We start from the raw sequence: 17,100 nt of genomic DNA on the forward strand, positions 1-17,100 counted from the left end.
GCATGCTAGTATACAAATTTGGGTATCTTGCCTATAAGTCCACAACTCTCCCATTATCTTATGCTGCCTTAAAAATTAACTCATTTTCTTAGCACTTACTGTGCTCCTATTTTATTTTACGCCAAACACTATACATACTAGGGGCTTCCCTGGTAGCTCAGCTGGTAAAGAATCCGGCTGTGATTCAGGAGATCCCAGTTTGACTCCTGGGTTGGGAAGATCCCCTGGATAAGGGATAGGCTACCCCATACAGTATTCTTGGGCTTCCCTGGTGACTCAGATGGTAAAGAATTGCCTGCAACGCGGGAGACCTGGGTTCGATCCCTGGGTTGGGAAGAATCCCTGGAGGAGGATACGGCTATCCACTCCAGTATTCTTACCTGGAGAATCCCCATGGACAGAGGAGCCTGGTGGGCCACAGTCAGTGGGGTCGCAAAGAGTCAGACGTGACTAAGCACAGCACAGCATACATACTAGACTCCAGAATCCAACAACAACTTTTACTAGTAAACAGGGTGCATGAAAGCTTTCAAGGATTAACCTTACTGGATCCTCTCAGAACATGTTCTGAGTTTTCAGCTCTATATGTTCATTATTCTATACATAGAAAGGCTGCACAGTGTAAAACATGGAATTAAGAGTCCTTGAATGTGATTTAACCCCTAACTTTGAACTTTAATAAACCATTTCACCACTGTGTGCCTCAGTTTCCTCCTCTGTAACATAACCTAAAATGGACTACATGGTCTTTGAGAGGATCATTCCAGCACAATGATTGAAAATCATTTCATGGTATTTCTTTAGAAGGATGGGATTTAAACACTTCCATCTTACAGGTGGAATGGCTAAGACCTAGAAAGAATGACTATGCACTTTATTTGTTATTTGTGTCATGGGTTGAGTGAGGGGAGGTATGTCAGTCTTCTTTCTACAGCCTAGAATTGCTCTGGGAGCAGATTCGTCTTTGACATGACCTTCACTCAATGTCAGTAATTTTCTTTGTATTTACTAACAGAGACATGGACAGATGTACTCATGAGCACGTGACCACTGGCTTTCTTGTCATCACTAAAGCTCTGTTGATAATGGAGAATGGAAGTAAATTTCTGAGTCATGCTTAGACTCTGGGCAGGAAAGCCACAAAGTCTGGATGGCAAATTCACAAGTGTGACATATACATATTCTCAGTGTTTAGTAATGGTGCTATAATCTGCATAACTGAGCTCTGAAACTGAGCGTTCTTTATTTGGGGGAGAGTTTATTATTTTATAATTACCCTATTTACATTTTAATGTAAGAATTAAGAAGATGCTCGTCCTTATTTTCTTTAATAACATTTCTAAATCAGCCTAAGACTGAATTGGCTTTCCTCTTCAGTGTAGAAAATATGTTTATTGAAAAATCTGGAAGGCAGATTTGCACAGTTAAACAGACTGCATTCTGCCATTCTCCGTTACCCATATAAACTGTAGCAGGGCAGACTTCATGCATAAAAATTCAATGTGACCTAGTTTAAGTGTCCAGTAACCCCCTTTGTTCAGCTTTTATCATCTCGGTAGAACTCCACTGTTGGAAAGCAAAATGCTACAGCTTTATTTACACAATACAGCATTATGCAGATGAACAAGCATTAATCACAAACATTTCCCAAGTGAACCTTTGCAAATTGACACCATTAACTTTGCCAAGGGGCAGGTGTTGCAGTCCAGGAATAATATGTCTTTCCAACTGAGTCCTAGACGTTGGCTCAAATGTGTACGTCACCCACATCCCTGTTTCTTCTTGACCACCTTTTCCCTGTGTAACATGGTTTAGGCTGAGCACTGAATGAAATCGTCCTGGGCTTGGATGCCCCCTTCTTCTCCAGTGAACAAGTACACTGCAACTCTAGTGTGGCTATAAATTGATAAGCTTAAATCTGAATCATTCCCATTAGCTGGGAAATATGTTTCTAGAGTTAAGCCTTGCCAGGGAAATAGGTCTTCCATATGTTCCATAGTCAGTTTTTAAAAAGACTCTCAAAATTATTGGATTTTCGGTTTTCATACGAAAAGCAAGAAACTAGAACTTTCAACAAAAGCTTTTAAAATATTTTTGAGGCCGACATTTCTATTTTGGCTAGGTTGAAAGCTGGCAGATCCCAAATAATTTCTAATTTTCATATTAATTTTAACTTCTTAGAGAATAGTAGCAGAAGGATAAAGAAAACTGACCCTTAAAGAGATTTTCACATAAAATCAAGGCAACTTAATACTCTTGAATGCTTAAAAATAGAGATGATCTTCTTTTATTGTTGTTATCTCAGAGCAGAGTTAATCATAAATACCCTAAACATGTGACTGAGCCCTTTATACTTCATGGGCAAATCAAAATGAGAGCATAATGGTCTTTTTAATCAAGTTTTATACACTCTAATTCAGGAACTGACCCTGAAATTTTGGTACTCAGCATTAACATCACAATTGATTAAGCATGAGATGCAGGGTCCCTAACTGCTAACCCCACTCATTTGAAGCAAACTATTTGACTTTTTAAATTTACAGCATTACTTTTTGAATAGAATTCTAAATCAAATCATCTGTCATGCACTTTTATACAAATTTTACCTGTGGCTCCTCTAATTTTTTACTTGTGTTGCATTTGTCTTTGTTTCGGATTTTGATTACCTAGTATCTCCTCTCTCTCATTCTAGCCCACGGCTCTTTTCCCTTGCTACGTTCTTTTTCCTCATGTCTTAAGTCATAAGGAGATAGATGACCTTATGCCATTTCATTAATTTACATTAGACTGAAACGGTACAAATGGACAGAAAGTTAAGGATTTGCTCAAAAGTTAAAATGGCAAGGTGACCAACTGTTCGTGTGAACATTTCTGTAAGTGACCTGACTCGCTTATTCTTTACTATAAATATCTCTGAGGTTTCAGGAAATGCAGTCATCCAACAATCACCCTTGGTTCATGTGTAATTGATACATCTGCAATGCTTCTTTGCTCTGCATTTTGCATCTTTGTCAATTTTGCAGTTTTCATTTGGACAAGGTTATTTAAATATGCTCTCCTGGGCCTTTCTGCCTGTATCTCTTTTTGAAATTTTAATCTTATGCCCACTTCCTGATTTCTTTAGCAGTTTATATAATACAGTACAAATTCTCTGTCTTGTATAAACAAACTGCCCCCATCCACCATCTGCCACTCAAGAGGCTTTAGTGTATTTTCTGCTGGAGGCCCTGGCATTCCCTGTCATCCAGCAGGGATCTCAGCAGTCATGAGATTAGGGAGAAAACAACAATTTTGGGTCCCATATAAATGCCCTTTCCATGTGCTCTTGGCTGACCCTCCATCTCCTTTGGCCCCCAGGCCTTACTGCATCTCTCCACCAGCTGCCAGGAGGCAGCAAGTCCCTACAGCAGCTGTGGTTCCTTCCCTGGGAGGTCAGAGCAGCAGGGAGATAGGAACCCCTTACACACCTTCTTGGAAGACCTTTCTTGAAGCAACAGCGGAATAAGCACCCAACTGCAAGGGCACCTGCTTAAATTTTCTGAAGGATCAAGCTTTTTGTTTGAAAAATGCTCTTCTAGGGAACTTGCATTTCACTCTTGGCTGCCTAGCTCTGGTTTTAACTCTAGAAATTCTGTCCGCAGTCATTCGTGTTTGTCTTTGCTCATCACAACATGTTCTCTTTGCATCATGTCCCTCCTTCCTGGATTCTCTCTTCTCTTGCTTTCTCCCTCTCCTCTAGCTCTTCTCTGGCACAAAGGTGCAAGTGCACTATTCTTTCCTTCTCTCCTGGACATAATGTCTTTATTAAGCTTTTTCAAGTTTAATAACTGGATTCACTGCTTTAAATTCTGAGGCACTTTTCACTTGGAAAGCCCCTAAAAGATATTTTTTTAATTAAAGGATAATTGCTTTACAGAATTGTGTTCATTTCTGCCTAGAAGATAGTTTTGTTTAAAGTGTATTGAACATAGTATTTAAATTCCAACCAGTGTAGTGTTTAAAACAATTTTTCCTATATTTCCTGAACTTTCAGGCCCTTTGATAACTGATATGTCAAGGAAAACCTTGAACAGTCATTTTCTAATATTTGGCCCTCTTTATCACCACTGGCCTTCCTCGATAGCTCAGACAGTAAAGAATCCGCCTACAGTACAGGAGACCTGGGTTCAATCCCTGGGTTGGAAAGATCCCCTGGAGAAGGGAATGACTACCCACTCCAGTATTCTTGCCTGGAGAATTTCATGGACAGAGTAGCCTGGCAGGCTACAGTCCATGAGGTCACAGAGTCAGACACAACTGAGCAAGTAGCATACACATCACCACCATCAGACATGTCCAACAAATATCTGCATATGTTAGGTCCACAGATCAACTGAACTCTTCCCCGCTCTCAGACATACGTATACGGTCACTGCCTGCTCCCCATGCACACCTACTCCATCGCTCTTGAAGCCCTTGAGATGGACAACAGCTCCTTTAGTCTATTAATTTATACTATATTTATATAGTCACATATAAACTGAGTATACACAATTATATATAAGTATATATGTGTAACTTGTTGCTTTTTTTTTTTTTTTGCTGTTTGAAGCAACTTTATTTGAAGTTATTACTATTACAATTCAAGATGTCAAATGCCAAAAGACATAAATTCAACATAAAGTTCATCGATTATAGAACTGTCCCAAATATTAAGAGAAATTGGCTTCTCTCTAAAGGAAGAAACGTGAGGACTGTATAGCTTTTCTTGTTTTGTTTTGTTTTGTTTTTCTTTTAAAACATTACTGAGCTATGTGCACTATAACTTTGGCTTGTGGAACGGAGAGCCAATGTGATCCTTGTTCTGCCTCAAAATGCTTTTTGGATGACTTCCTAACTCCCTCTTTACTCCTATACATTTGGCATTAATTGTGCTTTTAAGAATCAATGCTGATAAAATGTGAGCAGCAGAGTTTTAAGAATACTGGAACTTAGCCTGCTAAGTTTCACCTATGCTAATAATGGCCTTCCCTTCAGAAATTAAATAAGCCATGGAAGTTGGTCCTCATAAAAAGTGAGTTTATGATGAAGGGATTTGGAGAAAGTCACACTCAAACTAAACTCTGCAGTTGGTCATTAAATAAAGAAATGATAATCTCATTACTGGGTTGGAAAGTGAAAGCTAGTTGTAAAGTTTACATCTGCTGCTAAACAGTACAAATTTTTAGATAAATGAATAATTGTATAAGTTTGAAAAACCAAGTGATTCTGTCAAGAAAGAAGGTACTGACGATGCAAAGAATCGATAGCATCAAATGGAAGTCTAGAAAATGATAGCCTGCTTTTGTCAAACATTTTACATTTTTCCCATAAATAAGACTATTTATTATTGATTCTAAGGTGTGGAGGGTAGTGAAGCAGATAGTAGGTAATTAAAAGCATAAATCTCAGGAGCTTGGGAAGGTAATTCTCGCTTTGCAGGCAGAGCTGCCAAAATGATGAACATTTTTTGCTTCAACATGACAGAAATATAGTGTGGTTACAGGGAGAAGGAACATAGTGAACTAAAAGTTTGCTTCAATAGCTGCTGCTTAAGAAAGCTCTTTAAGAAATTTAGTCAGCCTTTTGGAGGCATATAGTAGTTACTTATGCATTTTTTTAATTGCCTTAAATTAGCCCTGTAACATTACCAAATGTTATAGCCTTTCTCAGAACTACCTTATTATAAATGGGCATTTGATCATTTAGAGTTGATTTTAAATTCATCACTGAAAATAAAAGGAAGATCAGGATAAAGAGAATCTTTTATTTTTTTTTTCTGGTTCTTTTTTTTATTATTATAAATTTATTTATTTTAATTGGAGGCTAATTACTTTACAATATTGTATTGGTTTTGCCATACATCAACATGAATCCACCGCGGGTATACACGTGTTCCCCATCCTGAACCCCCCTCCCACCTCCCTCCCCGTACCATCCCTCTGGGTCATCTCAGTGTACCAGCCCCAAGCATCCTGTATCGTGCATCAAACCTGGACTGGTGATGCATTTCCTATATGATATTATACATGTTTCAATGCCATTCTCCCAAATCATCCCACCCTCTCCCTCTCCCACAGAGTCCAAAAGACTGTTCTATACATCTGTGTCTCTTTTGCTATCTTGCATACAGGGTTTTCATTATCAAATTTCTAAATTCCATATATATGTGTTAGTATACTGTATTGGTGTTTTTCTTTCTGGCTTACTTCACTCTGTATAATAGGCTCCAGTTTCATCCACCTCATTAGAACTGATTGAAATGTATTCTTTTTAATGGCTGAGTAATACTCCATTAAGTGAGCATTATGACTTATAAAGACTCATCAAAACATATATTTAACTAATGGGGAAATTATACAACAAATAATTCAATCATTTGGGGTGCTCTAAGAACACATAGGTGCCTTGTATGACATGTTACTTTAGAGATTTGTATGTGTTTAATAATATTCAAAGTTCTGATGACCTACTTAATATGATATGAAGAACAGAAAATATGAAAGTTTGGACAAGGAAAGTACCAAAACTCACTGTCCCATATAAGAATAAGTTTTCAACAGAAAAACATTAAGCTTCTGTTCTTAATTCCTTCAAGCTTTGGTTGTGTTGTTCAGTCTCTCCATTGTGTCCAACTCTTTGCAACCCCATGGACTGCAACATGCCAGGCTTCCCTGTCCTTCACCATCTCCTGGAGATTGCTCAAACTCATGTCCATTGAGTCAGTGATGCCATGCAATCATCTCATCCTCTGTCATCCCCTTATCCTGCCTTCAATCTTTCCCAGAATCAGGGTCTTTTCCCATGAGTCGGCTCTTCACATCAGATGGACCAAAGTATTGGAGCTTCAGTTTCAGCATTATACCTTCCAGTGAAAAATCAGGGTTGATTTCCTTTAGGACTGACTAGTTTAATCTCATGCTGTCCAAGGGACTCTCAAGAGTCTTCTCCAGCATCAAAGCTCAAAATCTTCAATTCTTCAGCACTCAGCCTTTTTCATGGTCCAACTCTCACATCCATACATGACTACTGGAAAAACCAGTTTTGACTGTATGGACCTTTGCCAGAAAAGTATGTCTCTATTTTTTGAATACTGTCTAGGTTTATCATAGCTTTTCTTCCAGGGAGCAAGCATCTTTTAATTTCATGGCTACAGTCACCATCTGCAGTGATTTTGGAAAACAAGAAAGTAAAATCTGTCACTGTTTCCATTGTTTCCCCGTCTATTTGCCATGAAGTGATGAGACCAGATGTCATGATCTTAGTTTTCTGAATGCTGAATTTTAAGCCAGCTTTTTCACTCTCCTCTTTCACTTTCATCAAGAGGCTCTTTAGTTCCTCTTCATTTTCTGCCATCAGATCAGATCAGTCACTCAGTCATGTCCGACTCTTTGCGACCCCATGAATTGCAGCACACCAGGCCTCCCTGTCCATCACCAACTCCCGGACTTCACTCAGACTCACGTCCATCGAGTCAGTGATGCCATCCAGCCATCTCATCCTCCGTCATCCCCTTCTCCTCCTGCCCCCAATCCCTCCCAGCATCAGGGTCTTTTCCAATGAGTCAACTCTTCGCATGAGGTGGCCAAAGTATTGGAATTTCAGCTTTAGCATCATTTCCTCCAAAGAAATCCCAGGGCTGATCTCCTTCAGAATGGACTGGTTGGATCTCCTCACAGTCCAAGGGACTCTCAAGAGTCTTCTCCAACCCCACAGTTCAAAAGCATCAATTCTTCAGTGCTCAGCCTTCTTCACAGTCCAACTCTCACATCCATACATGACCACAGGAAAAGCCTTGGCTAGATGAACCTTTGTTGGCAAAGTAATGTCTCTGCTTTTGAATATGCTATCTAGGTTGGTCCTAACTTTCCTTCCAAGGAGTAAGCGTCTTTTTAATTTCATGGCTGCAGTCACCATCTGCAGTGATTATGGAGCCCCCCAAAATAAATTCTGCCACTGTTTCCACTGTTTCCCCATCTATTTCCCATGAAGTGACTGGACCGGATGCCATGATCTTCGTTTTCTGAATGTTGAGTTTTAAGCCAACTTTTTCAGTATCCACTTTCACTTTCATCAAGAGGCTCTTTAGTTCATCTTCACTTTCTGCCATAAGGGTGGTGTCATCTGCATATCTGAGGTTATTGATATTTCTCCCGGCAATCTTGATTCCAGTTTGTGTTTCTTCCAGTCCAGTGTTTCTCATGATGTACTCTGCATATAAGTTAATTATCTGCATATCTGAGGTTATTAATATTTCTCCTGACAATCTTGATTCCAGCTTGTGCTTCATCCAGCCTGGCATTTTGCATGATGTATTTTGCATATAAGTTAAATGAGCAGAGTGACAATATACAGCCTTGACATACTCCTTTCCCAATTTGGAACCAGTTCATTGTTCCATGTCTGGTTCTAACTGTTGCTTCTTGACCAGCATATGGGTTTCTCAGGAGGCAGATAAAGTGGTCTGGTATTCTCATCTCTTTAAGAATTTTCCACAGTTTGTTGTGATCCACACAGCCAAAGGCTTTAATGTAGTCAATGAAGCAGAAGTAGAAGTTTTTCTGGAATTCTCTTTCTTTTTCTATGATCCAATGGATGTTGGCAATTTGATCTCTGGTTCCTCTGCCTTTTCTAAATCCAGTTTGAATATCTGCAAATTCTCGGTTCACGTACTACTGAAGCCTAGCTTAGAGAATTTTGAGCATTACTTTGCTAGCATGTGAAATGAGTGCAATTGTACAGTAGTTTGCACATTTTTTAGCGTTTCCCTTCTTTGGGATTGGAATGAAAACTGACGTTTTCCAGTCCTGTGGCCATTGCTGAGTTTTCCAAATTTTCTGGCATATTGAGTGCAGCACTTTCACAGCATCATCTTTTAGGATTTGACATAGCTCAGCCGGAATTCCATCACCTCCACACCTCCACTAGCTTTGTTCATAGTGATGCTTCCTAAGGCCCACTTGACTTTGCATTCCAGGATGTCTGTCTCTAGGTGAGTGATCACACCATCATGGTTATCTGGGTCATGAAGATCTTTTTTGTATAGTTCTTCTGTGTATTCTTGCCACCTCTTCTTAATAACCCTGCTTCTGTTAGGTCTATACCATTTCTATCCTTTATTGTGCCTGTCTTTGCATGAAATGTTCCCTTGGTATCTCTGATTTTATTGAAGAGATCTCTTGTCTTTCCCATTTTATTGTTTTCCTCTATTTCTTTGCATTGATCATTTAGGAAGGCTTTCTTAGCTCTTTGCTATTCTTTGGAAATATGCATTCAGATGTGTATATCTTTCCTTTTCTCCTTTGCCTTTCACTTCTGTTCTTAGCCCTCCTCAGATAACCATTTTGCCTTTTTGCATTTTTTTTCTTGGGGATGGTTTTGATCACCACCTCCTGTACAATATTACAAACCTCTGTTATAGTTCTTCAAGCACTCTATCAGATCTAATCCCTTGAATTTATTTATTACTTCTACTGTATAATTTTAAGGGATTTAATTCAGGTTATACCTGAATGGCCTAGTCATTTTCCCTACTTTCTTCAATTTAAGTCTGAACTTTGCAATAAGTTCATGATCTAAGCCACAGTCAGCTCCCGGTCTTGTTTTTGCTGACTATGTGGAGTTTCTCTATCTTTGGCTGCAAAGAATATAATCAATCTGATTTCAGATGGTATTGACCATCTGGTGATGTCCATGTGTAGAGTCTTCTCTTGCATTGTTGGAAGAGGGTGTTTGCTATGACCAGTGTGTTCTCTTGGCAAAACTCTGTGAGTCTTTGCCCTGCTTCATTTTGTACTCCAAGGCCAGACTTTCCTGGACTCCAGGTATCTCTTGATTTCCTACTTTTGCATTCCAGTCCCCTATGATGAAAAGGACATCTTTTTTTGGCATTAGTTCTAGAAGATCCTGTAGGTCTTCTTGGAAGTGTTCAACTTTACCTTCTTTGGCATTAGTGGTTAGGGCATAGACTTGTATTACTGTGATACTGAATGGCTTGCCTTGGAAACGAACAGAGATCATTCTGCCATTTTAGAAATTGTACCCAGTGCTCCATTTTGGACTCTTTTGTTGAGTTTGAGGGCTACTCCATTTCTTCTAAGGGATTCATTAAATGTTGCTTAGCTGATCAAACATTAATAACACCTTTTAAAAAATATTATGGGTCTTCTTTCTTCCCTGTGTAAAATTCCTGTGTTAATAACTATTTTGACAAAAGTAAAAGATTTCTGAAACAATTTCCAAAGCATTTTATTGCTGGTTTTTGTCATCTTCCCACTTTGGGGTTGGGGAAAACTTTGAAGGCTTGTGTATTTTTCTCTTTTTTTGGTACAGATTTCTTTAGTTAAGATTGGGTGTGGAATCCTTAACAATAAGATAATGTTTCACTCAATTTTTGTTGTTTAGATTCTTTTTTTTTTTTTTCTGAACAAATACATAGTTTTATTTACATAGCTTAAGAGAACATTTCCATGAGTAAAACTGGTTTGTTGAGCCATTATTGTTTCTGAGTCTTAGGTGGAACTGACCTGAAGAAAGAGTTTAGGTAAATACATGGTTCATTAACATAGCTTAAGCATTTCCGTAAGAAAAACACATTGGTTAGCTCAAGGTTTGAGAAAAGTTCAGGTGGAACCAGGTGTCATGACAACATAGAATTTTTAAAGAAACCTTTTAATTTTGTATAGAGAAGGGAAAAAATTATATCTGACAGTTGTTTCCTCCTGTCGTTTAAGAGAGGAAAAAAAGTCTGACGCTTGGGGACCCCTAGCCTTCCTGCCTGTTACCCTGTCACCATTTTGTAGATTTCAAAGTTGTAAAATGGAAATGATGGTAAGAGATGGTTTTAGAAGCTAGGATCTTTAAACCAGAGTGTCAAGTGGGTCCTGGCTTTCCCAGCTCCAGTTAGCTCACCCTGCCCTTAATGGAGTTGTTGTGAACAGAGCCTGGCCATTTGTCGTGAGTATCAGGAGTACATACCCGTGCCTGATCAGGATTGGCGTACAACTTGACAAACTAAACTTGTGTTCATAAGTATACTTAAATTTTTAAAGTACTTTAAACGTACTCTACTCCCAAGCCTAGAGAAGTTGCACAACAAGGAAATAAGTACATATATGAAGTTAGCAAACTGTTGGATGCATCCAGACTTCATTATTTACAAAATATTGATTCCAGTTTTTCATTTCTGCGATCTAATACGTCATTTTTGTCGCATTGCTGTTGTAGCAGGGCTTCTCTAACAGAGATGGTGTATATTCTGTCAGTTCAGAGCTTCCATTTTTCATTAAAATGAGTTCTACTTCCTGAAAGTCCTGTAGTCTTAGAATGTCTTTGTCCTTTCTGAGCAATGTGTTTGGTAGCTTTCTGATCTTCTCCACTTGCTCTGGGTTAATCCCCAGTTCATAGCAGCTTACTTGTAGTAGATTTTGGTAACTCAACTCTTGTCTATCCAGTTCAACTTCAATGAAGTCATTTTCTTTGTGGCTCTGAATTCTGACTTTAAGTACCAGCTCTGGGCAGGTGTCAGCAGGTTTGGCGTTATCACCTGGGTCAGTTGGCAACTGTTGATTTGAGTCTCCTTGTTTATGTTCACCTGAGGGCTTCTTCACATCCAGTTGGGGTTCAGCCATGAGTAAGTTCTGTAGTCTCTGTTGTTTAGATTCTTAAGCTAAAAAATATATGCAGCATACAATTGGAAATCAGATAGAATTTCTTGGCTGAATACCTGTAGGGTTCCTGAATGATTTAGTTCCTGGTTTAAAGTTTATATTCAGGTGTTATTTAGTATGTGTTTGATTTCCCATAGCTTATCATTTGTATGCTTGAGTGGGCAATTGGCTATAATTTTCACAGTCTTTACAACAAGGAAAAAAAGCATTACTTATGTAAGACAGAAGCAGAAAAGCTGGATGCAACAAGAAATAATCTTGCCTACTCTATTGCTTTCAAGCAAGTGGATGAATTAATACAATTCAAAACATTGTACGAAAGGGATAACTTTTAACCACTTTTACTTCTCAAGCAACTTTTTAAATAAAGTGACAACATTTGCCCTGGAGGCTAGAGAATTTTAGATATGGTGAAAGTGAAAGTCGCTTAGTCGTGTCCAACTCTGGGACCCCATAGATGTACAGTCCATGGAATTCTCCAGGCCAGAATACTGGAGTGGGTAGCCTTTCCCTTCTCCAGGGGATCTTCGCGACCAAGGATCAAACCCAGGTGTTCCGCATCACAGGCGGATTCTTTACCAGCTGAGCCACAAGGGAAGCCCTTTAGATATGATAGGGCAGCATTAAGATAATTTTTTGGAGGGTGGGGGGTGGGGTAGGCAGGAGTGCCTGACCAGCTATAAGGAGCTTTATGAGGTATGGCTAGTCGCTGGGGAGAAGATAGCATATGAAGAAATATTGCTCTAGCCAATGTCTAAGATTTCAAGCTAGGAATTTTTGTTGAAAAAATAGTGTTGCTGCTCAATTTAGTTCTTCAAGGAGAGTAAAGAAGCTGTCAAATTAGCCAGAGACAGAAGAAGAGGGTCAAAATAGTTCATGCCTAAAAAGGAAAATTCAAGAAATATAAGACAGGTTCCCTACCCTCATAGACCTGATTAGCTAGGGAAACAAAACAAATATACATAGAAACCTTGTTGAACTGTGTGGTGTTAACTGCTGTAAGGTGATATTAATATAAATTTGGGAAAGCAGACAGCACATAGGCTAGAAGTATCATGGGCAGAAAGCTAGCATTTGACAGATGCCTCTTCTTCCACCAGGCTCTATATTAGATTCTTTCCACATATATTATTTCTGTATTTGTACTGAGTGAGGTTCAAGGAGGAAATGAAACTGTGAAAGGCTTGAGAGATGGTCAGCATTTGACAAGGAGAGAATTGAAGAATTATTAAGTAGTAGAGCTGAAACAAATAGGGCTTCTTGAGGATGTGGTCTACGGATAGGCTGCAGGGGGTCCATGAACTGTAAAATTATGCACAATTTTGTCTGTCTGTGTATCTGAAACCGTAATCACTTAGAAAGATGTTGAAGTGATTGAATCTTCCATTTCCTGAGAGAAATGTTCCACAGCTTCCTTTGGCAACATGTTCTAGTATTTAATCATTTTTAGTATTTCGTCTTACCTAAATCTTTATTTAAAAAAAAAAAAAAAAAGAAAGAGAAAAAGAACCGTGGTCTTTTTCCCCCCTCACTTTCGTTCTGTCTTCTAGGGCGCATGGGAAACAAATGTGGTATTGACTACTCAGAAAATAGATCTCATGAACAAGAGCTCCCAATAATTCTTCTTTCTGTTTAGGTTCTGATTTGGGGGGACTGAGAATATGATTCAGCTTTTATTTATGTGTATTTCCTTCAGGTATAATGTATTTCAGCTCTTATCAGTGGCATACCTAATATTTCTGACACCAAGAGCAGATCATTTTTAACATCTCCTCTATAGGACAAAGTCATTTTCAGAAATAATTGTGAAATTACATGAATAGTAAGAAAAACCAGGAAAGAAACTCAGAGACTTTTTATTAAAGTTTCAATATATTATTATACCACAAATATAACAGTATAAAAAGGGAAGAAAAGTAAAGGATTGATCCTTTTTAAGTATATTCATGTGTTTTTAAATGAGAGAAACATAAGCCTATATATTATTCTATCACAGAAATGATCATAACATTACAGTAACAAGTAAATTTTAATAAAATAAAAATTATATAAAAAGTACAATTTATGTACCCACTGACTTGTACCACTGATATTTTCTTCTTCATTCCTTAGTTTTAAAGCACAGAAGAACCTAAAAAGAAGCATAAATTTTTATTTCAAAGATATTAACAAAAGTCAGTAAAATCCATCACATATAAGCAAAAATTTTTACTTACCAAACAACAGTAGTACATGTCATAGTTAGCACTGTCTCATCCTTAAAGTTTAAACACAAATAAAAATGCTAATCAGTCATGGAAAATGAGAAAATTGAAGAATTTCAAGTTATGTTTTCTTTAGTAATCACTGTGCTATCATTGTTTACTTCAAAATCAGTTATTGAAATGCTAAAATATGAGTGGCACAGAGCTTGCAAACTTAATTCTTAAGCATTAGGAATTTACTTTCAAAATGAGTAAGTATAGCAGAGCCATTGTGACTTGGGTGTTTGATAATATAACTACAAGTTCTGTATATTAACTCCATGTAGTGCTACTTTTAAGTTTACATACATATTACTATAATTCAGCTATAATCACAATTGTTTAAAACAGACCAACACTTTTTTATTTTTCAGGGTAGAGTATTCTATTACTGTTTAGAATTACCACCTGTAATGATAATAAAAAGCAGACCTGTTTTCAGTTAGTTTTATTACTGTTTTCAAATTATCTACACGCAGTGCAACTCCTTGTTTCCTGTGCTGAAGTGGACATCTCCCCTCTCCCCTCCAGTATACCATGTATGGCATGTGTGCTAAGTTGTTTCAGTCATGTCTGACTTTTTGCACCCTAGGACCATAGCCACCAGGCTCCTCTGTCCATGGGATTCTCCAGGCAGGAATATGGAGCGGGTTGCCATGCCCAACCCAGGGATCAAACCAGTGTCTTTTATGTCTCCTGCATTGGCAGGCGGATTCTTTACCGCTAGCGCCACCTGGGAAGCACAGACTCTAGTTAAACTTAGCCTGGAGATAAAGTTGTGCTAATTTATACTTGTAATCTCCAAATAGTTTCCTTTTTTATCTTTAACAGTGCCCACTGCATATTCTCTGAAATGTAGCTTTCATTATCTCTGACCTGTGAACTTGAGGTGACCTGGTTTTTGCTCTGGAAAGAAATAACATTCTATATTATTTGAGAGACACATATGGAATCCTTTTTTTGTGATGATTTATTTGTTCATATCATGAATTTTTGGCTTTTTTTTTTATACCATTTGAGAGGAATGGGAAAGAATAGACTTATTAAAGGAGACTTAGGTTATTCATTAGTTTTGTAAATTAAATCATGTATGCCAAAAAAATACCCTATATGCACTTTTAAACTAAAAATACCAACAATCTCTTTTAAAGATCTAATTTATACATTTACACAGATGGTCATAGAAAGGGGTATTCACTAACATCTGTAAATGTTTGGGAAATGATGGATGTCTCTATTTGTACAATGTCAAAAAGAATTACTGAATGTGCAGATATAGATTAAAAAATACAAAATTTGAATATCTGAAAGGCATTCTTTTCAAGGTAGTTTTCTGAAGATCTAGACATTGAATAATTGTTTTTTGCATAAATTTCCATTTTTATAAATGCAGTAAATTCTTATTAATTTGGACAACACTAATTAGGGATTTGTGATAATTCAGGTACGGGCTAAATTGTGCTTTTGTTTGGTCTAAATTTGTTCTTCAAAGATAATGCAAATGAGTATTACAAAGAAGGATGAAGCATAGAGATTTAGAATACCAATAGAACCAATTCTTCTGTGATTATGTAAGCACTTTAAGGGCACTGATTAAAATGCAAACAATGATATAATTTAAAATAATTCTTATATACTTTAACACATCACCTAAGAATCTCTGATAGCTAACAGCATTTCTTCCAAAATGTTCAACTTTTCAATTTTTTTTTTTACCATTCATTATGCCCTTTACCCAGATTATTCCACATTGTTGAGGTTTTTCCAAAATTATAATCATCTAGTAATACCTAATCCCATTCTCTTTTTTTAAAAGCAAATGATATTTCTATGACTTGGTTAGTATTTTCCCAGGAACTCTTTTGAGTCAAGTGTTTGAACTTACAGGGTATCTAGGTTTTATAGTTCAGACCAAACAAGCATTGTTTTGAAGGATGACTTATCCAATTTAGTTACCTGCACTGATCAAATTGAATGAATGATCCATAAGTCACTGATTTTGTGTTCTGACCTGGGGCAATCTTGATAGACAAGTGAGTGAGCTACTGTATATAAGAATTGTCTTTCCAATAATTGTGGAATTAGTCTGTTTGGAATCTGTTCATCCCACAATGAGGTGGATCAAGCAGCCAGATCCCAAAAATCATACCAACTGGTAACCCCTGCTTCAGTCCACGGTTTCTCACCATAGGCAGAAGTCAGTCAGGAATTTGAAATAAGTTCGGTTCAGTTCAGCCACTCAGTCGTGTCCAACTCTTTGCAACCCCATATACGGCAGCACACCAGGCCTCCCTGTCCAACACCAACTCCCAGAGCCTGCTAAACTCATGTCCATTGATTCGGTGATGCCATCCAACCATCTCATCCTCTGTTGTCCCCTTCTCCTCCCGCCTTCAATCTTTCCCAGCATCAGGGTCTTTACCAATGAGTCAGTTCTTCACATCAGGTGGCCAAAGGATTGTAGTTTCAGCTTCAGCATCAGTCCTTCCAATGAATATTCAGGACTGATTTCCTTTAGCTTGAACTGGCTGGATCTCCTTGCAGTCCAAGGGACTCTCAAGAGTCTTCTTCAACACCACAGTTCAAAAGCATCAACTCTTCGGCGTTCAGCTTTCTTTATAGTCCAACTCTCGCATCCATACATGACCACTGGAAAAAACCATAGCCTTGACTAGATGGACCTTTTATGGCAAAGTAATGTCTCTGCTTTTTAATATGCTATCTAGGTTGGTCATAGCTTTTCTTCTAAGAAGCAAGCGTCTTTTAATTTCATGGCTGCAGTCACCATCTGCAGTGATTTTGGAGTTCAAAAAAATAAAGTCTGTCACTCGTTCCATTGTTTCCTCATCTATTTGCCATGAAGTGGTGGGACCAGATGCCATGATCTTTATTTTCTGAATGTTCAGTTTTAACTGAAGTATGTAGGAGATACTTATTTGATTATGACCATTCCTGATACCAAAAATCTTTACTCTCTTAGTCACTTAACATTCTCAGAATTCAGGTTTCTAACCAGTATTCACCTCTTTAGTCCAGCTTTTATTACTCACCCCATTGTTGGCCAGCCTTCAGCCACAATGGCTTTCTTTCATTTTGATAAAGCTGCAAAGCTACTTCTTCACCCTTCCTTTTGGCCTAACATTAATGAAAGTTATTGTCTAGTTGTGGAA

At 38.0% G+C, this 17,100-nt stretch overlaps 2 protein-coding genes across 12 annotated transcripts in view; one reads left to right on the forward strand and one right to left on the reverse strand.

Moving 5' to 3' along the window:
• ZNF385B (zinc finger protein 385B) overlaps positions 1 to 17,100 on the forward strand; it is a 475,657-nt gene that overhangs the window by 400,453 nt on the left and 58,104 nt on the right. The window lies entirely within an intron of this gene.
• On the reverse strand, positions 11,211 to 11,648 carry LOC109565962 (putative ANKRD40 C-terminal-like protein). Its single transcript, XM_070802892.1, has one exon. It carries the CDS (start codon positions 11,646 to 11,648, stop codon positions 11,211 to 11,213), a length of 438 nt encoding a protein of 145 aa, XP_070658993.1.

This window comes from Bos indicus, chromosome 2, assembly GCF_029378745.1.
Source record: "Bos indicus isolate NIAB-ARS_2022 breed Sahiwal x Tharparkar chromosome 2, NIAB-ARS_B.indTharparkar_mat_pri_1.0, whole genome shotgun sequence".
Classification (NCBI taxonomy): Eukaryota; Metazoa; Chordata; class Mammalia; order Artiodactyla; family Bovidae; genus Bos; species Bos indicus.

Coding starts and splice junctions, on each gene's coding strand:
- LOC109565962 (XM_070802892.1), bottom strand. CDS start 11,648: ATGGCTGAACCCCAACTGGATGTGAAGAAGCCCTCAGGTGAACATAAA.